Here is a 6,000-nt window from a genome sequence, read left to right on the forward strand (position 1 = left end):
GCTGGAAGCAATTTTGAAGTTGTTCTCCTTTCAGAGAAAAGGAAATGTAAGGGTGCTTAAGGCAGTGGTGGGGGGAAGATGGAGCCTACACTTAGTGATTTACAAAGGACACGTTTTAGAAGATACATGCAGTGCAAAATAGCAAGAGAGAGAAAAGAGTGAGGAGGGTATGCAGAGGGAAAAGGGAAAGGAAAGGAAAGAAATGAGATCTGATGCTCCCAGGGCCTGGGGCCAATCCAGAGGTCAGGGTCTCCAAGGAGCCAGATCTTCCAGGCAGCAAGTAGACGCCAGGGATCCGCACTCCTCTCGGGCCCCCCACCAACACGCCGCGAATTGGACTTGCCCAGGCGGGTCCTGCAGGGATTTGCCCAGCCAGGCGCGCCCGGGCCTTTTCCGGGCCACCAAGAGCGCCTTTTGGAGCCAGGACTCGCGGCGGGAACTCACCAACAGCAAGACACCCAAGACGGTGAAGATGAGAGCCCAGGGGCCCCGGAGTCGAGGCCTGGGGCCCTGGGTGCACCCTGCCCGGGAGCTCGAGGAGGCTGCTGCTCTCTGTCCCTGCTGCCCGGTGCGGTCGGGGAGCGTTCGCTGTCCAGGTTGCCGCGCGGTGACAGCCTCCAGAGCCATCAGAAATGAAAGTGTGTTTTGTGGGGCGCGCGATCACCCCTGCGAGGTGCGCAGAGCGGAGCTCAGCTGTTTAGCTTAGCCTACCTCTACTTGGGATTGCGCCACCCGCGGTAGAGAATGAGCCAGTGCTTGCTGATATAATCATTACCACTTCCAGCCAAACACGCGTGGCTCAGGAGAGGAGCCCGGGCGTTACCAAAAGGGGAATTTCCACCAGCGAACCGCGTGTGACACGGTTTTTCATTCAGCGCCAGGCAGGTCTGTGCCTTGGTTCCAGGCAGGTCCTAATGCCCCACGGGTTGAGAAAATGAATGAATCACCTGTCTTCTAACTACTGCCTTCTGCCCACTCCCAGCTTCTGCTCCTCCCCGCCCCGCCCTTCATTGACCAGGGCCCCAAGGAGGCCAGAGAACATGGACAGCCAAGAAGGAGATCCAAGAGGTGCCCTGTACTGTACTGTAGGGGAGTGATGGGTCAACTAAGAAATCTTGAATTGTTAGAAAAATGAGGAGGTTGCAGGACTCATTGCACTTTCTGAGATTTAAGTACTTAGGAAATGAGACAGACCTGGTGAACCTTTTTGCCCTGGGCCTATATCATATAAATAGTGTTAATAATCACTTTACTATAGAATTACAAATAAGTATGTATTTAAAGGCAAAGAATTGTTGTTTAGTTGCTAAGTCATGGCGAACTCTTTTGCAAGCCCATGGACTGTGGCCCGCCAGGCTCCTCTGTCTATGGGATTTCCCATGTAAGAATACTGGAGTGGGTTGCCATTCCCTTCTCCAGGGGATCTTCCCGACCCAAAGATGGAACTCAAGTCTCCTGCGTTGGCAAATGGATTCTTTACCACTGAGTCACCAGGGAAGCTCCCAAAGGCAAACGATACACACCATATTTTCCTGTTGTGAACTCTACTTTTCAAAGATCTGAAGTATCATTAGCACCGGTTTCTAAGTTTACTTTTTTCACTTTTATTTTATAAACCTGAAGTTCTACCCAACAGAACATTTTGGAGTCTGGTGAATAACTCCCCGCCCCAATATAAGTGGCATCCAGGAGAAAGAAGGTGGCCTGGCTGTGACTATGTAGTTGAAACACTTTATTTGCAGATGAATACATCCACCAAGTCCTATTTTTTATGTTCACAACTCTGAATGTCTCTGATTTCACAAACTGGGGTCACCATTCACATTGAGGCAATGCAGCACTTCCTATCATCAGGCTCAGAGAAGGGTCCAAGTCACCCTGGACTGTCCCATCTCCCTAGTTTGCCAGGATCAACAAGTTACCAAATCAGGATTTCCCTGGTGCTTTAGTGGTTAATAATCTGCCTTTCAATGCAGGGATCTCAGGTTTGATCCCTGAGAGGGGGAACTAAGATCCCACATGCCTCAAGCTACTGAGCTGGCACACCCCCAGCTACTGAGTCCTGCCCTCCACAACTAGAGAGTGCATGCACTACAAGGAAAGAAACCCACAGGATGGAAGGAAGATCCCCCCTGCTGAAACAAAGACCCAAGGCAGACAAATCAATAAATACTGGCTTTTAAATAAAATCTATTTTTAAAAAGGTACCATACCGCCTTTGATGGTACCTAAAAAGCTAGCATTCACTCCTCAGGGTTCCCAGTATCTTCTTCTACTCTTCCTCTCACCTCCCAGAGGGTCTCTGATATGTGTGGGCTCTCCCCACGGACTCCATACTTCTGCTGTTCCTGAGCCCAAGTCTGTCCCCCATACTTCACTGGTGCTGGGCCCTCTATCCTACGAGGGTATGAGTGCTTATGACAGCAAGGCAAGTACAAATTGTTTGTTTTTTTTTAAAAAGTTTCCATCAAAGTCTGTTACAGCACCTTTCAGATTTAGTCATGCAACATAAAAAGAGAAAGGAACCCTTATTATGAAAACCTCTTCCACTGAAAGGAATAATCTACTCTCAGATGAGCCTGGTTCCAAAAGGAGTTAAATCCCTCTCTGCCTTTGCTTTCTGGACAGGAAGCGCCACAGGCCTGCTTCCTGTCAGAATGTTGCAGACTGGAAACAAGGGTTTCTGTCTTGGGCTGCCAGGCAGCCCTGGGAGGTGTTCTCGAAGTTGCCCCCTCAGAAGCCTGGTGGGGGCCCAGGGTGGGGAAGAGCTTTCGTATGTGTTGTTTGTCACAGCAGTGCCCCGCAGCCAGACCCTGTATTGGATTCTTTTTTTCTTTTTTTAAATTGTGGACCAGAATACCAACATGTCCACTAAGAGCTCTGAATTCTGATCATCCAGAGTCAATAAATCCCTGTGTGACTTGAGGAAAGTTTGGGGTTTTGTTAGTTTGGAAAAAATTTTTTAATTAATTAATTCATTTCTGGCTGTGCCAGGTCTTCATTGCTGCGCACTGGCTGTTCTCAAGTTGCGGAGAGCAGGGGCTACTCTCTGGTCCTGGTGGGCGGGCTTCTCATTGCCCTGGCTTCTCTTGTTGTGGAGTACAGGCTCTAGAGCCCAGGCTTCAGAAGTTGTGGTGCAGGAGCTTAGTTGCTCTGAAGCATATGGAATCTTCTCGGAGCAGGGATCGAATCCCTGTCCCTGCTTTGCCAAGCAGACTCTTAACCCCTGGACCACCAGGGAAGTCGGAGAAAGGTGTTTTGTTTTGTTTTGTTTTCATTTTATTTTTGGCTGCCTTATGGCATGTGGGAACTTAGTTCCCTGACCAGGGAGCAAACTTGTGCCCCTGCAGTGGAAGCACAGAGTCCTAACCACTGGACCACCCGGGAATCCCCGTGTTTTGTTTTGTTTTTAATTTAACAATTTTAAAAAAGGTACACTTTGTCCCTTGACCCCTGAGGCCTGAGGCAGGTCTTTTGTTAACAGTCCAACTAGGGGAGCGGGGAGTCTACGCTGGTCCTGGGGAGGGGAGCTGCCAGACAGAACCCAAGGCAGATTGGATGCAACTGATGACTTGGGCTGGTGGAGGTCCTGTGTACCCCCAGCCTCATCACCTACCATGACACTGAGAACCAAGAGGAAGCAAGAGACATTTTAACCAGCCCCGCAAAACCCTCCTCAGTCCCTGTGCTAAAGCCTGCAGTCATACACTCTCTTGAGTCTGTTAACTCTCAGTTTACATCCAGTCCTTTTTTCTTTTCTTTTTGCCTTTTCATCCTCTTCACCCATTTCTCCCACCCCACCCTGCTGCCTCCTACTTCTGGCAGCTATCAGTTTGTTCCCTGTATCTCTGAGCTTGATTTTTTTTAAGATCTCACATATAATAGAGATTATATTGTAGTTGCTTTCTCTGTCCTGTTTATTTCACTTAGCATAATGCCCTCAAGGCCCATCCATGTTGTCACAGATGTGTCTTCTTCAATGTCTTCTTTTCAATATGCATATCTTTTACCTCCATGGTTAAATCTATTCCTAGAAATTTTATTCTTTTTGATGCAATTGTAAATGACATTATTTCCTTAATTTCTCTTTCTGCTGGTTTATTATTAATATAAAGAAATACAATGGTTTTTTTCATGCCGATTTTGTATCCTGTAGCTTTATTGAATTCATTTATTCTAAGAGTTTTTGATGGAGTCTTGAGGGTTTTCTATATATAAAATCATGTATCTGAGAACAGTGACAGTTATACTTCTTGGTTTCCTATTTCGATGCCTCTTTTCCTTGCCTAATTCCTCTGGCTTGGACTTGTAGTACTTATGTGGATAAAAGTTGTGAGTGGGGCATCCTTGTCTTTTTCCTGATCTTAGGGGAAAAGTTTTCAGATTTCCTGTGAATTATGCCACGCAGAGAACTTCCAGATAAGGAAGACACCTCTAGATCAGCAAAGGGTACTTCTTATTGCCCTTTAGTTACAATCAAAAAACATTAAACAAGATTCAAATACCACTAGGCTTCTCTCAGACCTCTCTTGTGAAGGAGTTATGCTTTCAAAAGCCCAGTCACATGTGGGATCCTCCCCTTTAGAGGAAGGACACAAGAAGACACCAGAATGAATCCGCTTTGGAGGGAGCAGTCATTGTAACCGCCATTACTCTTTCTCCTGGGGCAGCTGAGAATGGTATGGGTGACGTCATGTGTCACCCCATCACCTTTTGGGACATCTTTTCATGGGCAGATTTCTCCCTGTCCTTAGCTGCAGTCAAGAGCCAAACAGGACAGTGCTGGAGAGAGATTGCTCATAGGAACCTTTATGTATTATCTGATTGTTGCCATAATGGTATGTTTATTTTCTATAACAGTTAGTGTTAGTTGCAATCTTGCTAAACTCTTTGCGACCCTATGGACTATAGCCTGCCAGGCTCCTCTGTCTATGGGATTTCCCAATCAAGAATACTGGAGTGGGTTGCCTTTCCCTCCTCCAGGGGATCTTCCTGACGCAAGCATTGAACCCAGGTCTCCTGCATTGCAGGCAGATTCTTTACCATCTAAGCCACCAGGGAAGCCAGGAAATGCAGGTCCCTGCTTTCCGCTACAGACCAGGGCATACAGGATGGGGGTGAGCTTTGTCTGGACCACTTCCCTCCCACGGGGTCTTCCCTCCCTACGGTGATGATATTCCCCCTCTGAAGATCTCATGCTCCCTCTGAAGGTGTGAATACTCTGCCACGGTCTGCCCTCATTCACTTGCAGAATTCTGAAGAGCTCTGTACAGACCTGCCCCTGTCCCGGCCCCAACATAAAACCCTCTGACTTCTCAACTCCAGTCCTGGGCCTGACTTTTCTCCATCATGGGGCAGAACAAGTACATGGAATCAGTTGTGAGCAACCCTGACATCATAGCTCCCCCAATCTCCAGACCGAAATGAACAAACTGTTGGTAAGAACCAAAAGAGTGCACGGGTATTTTTATGTGTGTGTGTGTGTGTGTGTGTAGGAAAAAATACCCCTCTAGGTTAACCCAGATATTCTATTTCTTCTAGGAAGCCCCATGTTCTAGTAAGAACATCATCAAGAATCTAATATAATCTATTTTCAAATATATTCACAAGTTCTTGGCTCTCAGGATGCTGGTGATTGAGGTTTTTGGGAGAAAGGATGGTTGAAGGGCTCCAACATAACAACAGATACATGCCATCTTGGGAATGCACTTATCTTCTCACGGTTATCTTCCTAACTGTTAGAGAGCCCCACAGGAGATGTTGTGTCCATGTTGGGGTGGGGAGATTGGGGAAAAAGTGAAATGTCAGGAAAAAAGGTACAGAGCTGGACGATGGGAGTTTCCTATTGTGAGCTGTCACAGGACATCTGGTGCTGGTTTGGAGGAAAGCGGGGATAACTGAGCAGGAGCAGACTGTGGAGCAGAGGAGAGATGGCACTGGAGGGCTGCCATGGCTTCAGGGTGAGGCAGAGGGGCCAATGGGCAGGGGCAGAAGGGCAGC

The 6,000-nt window shown here is 47.6% G+C and overlaps 1 protein-coding gene across 14 annotated transcripts in view; it reads right to left on the reverse strand.

Moving 5' to 3' along the window:
- The window catches only part of LOC147367378 (tumor necrosis factor receptor superfamily member 10A-like), a 38,821-nt gene that overhangs the window by 14,337 nt on the left and 18,484 nt on the right, over positions 1-6,000 (reverse strand). For 6 of the 14 annotated variants that reach the window (XM_086416367.1, XM_086416366.1, XM_086416363.1 and 3 more), the window contains exon 1: positions 445-856. The exons of 6 other annotated variants lie outside the window; for them this stretch is intronic. In XM_086416367.1, the coding sequence (XP_086272493.1) occupies positions 445-627 (183 nt within the window). In that variant the 5' untranslated portion in view covers positions 628-856. Of the gene's footprint in view, positions 1-444; positions 857-6,000 lie in introns of those variants that run through there. 2 more of the 14 variants (XM_086416368.1, XM_086416375.1) reach the window with 2 other exon arrangements.

The sequence above is a fragment of the Bos grunniens genome, chromosome 8 (assembly GCF_055505025.1).
Source record: "Bos grunniens cultivar Pamir isolate PY7600 chromosome 8, Bosgru_T2T1.0, whole genome shotgun sequence".
NCBI lineage: Eukaryota > Metazoa > Chordata > Mammalia > Artiodactyla > Bovidae > Bos > Bos grunniens.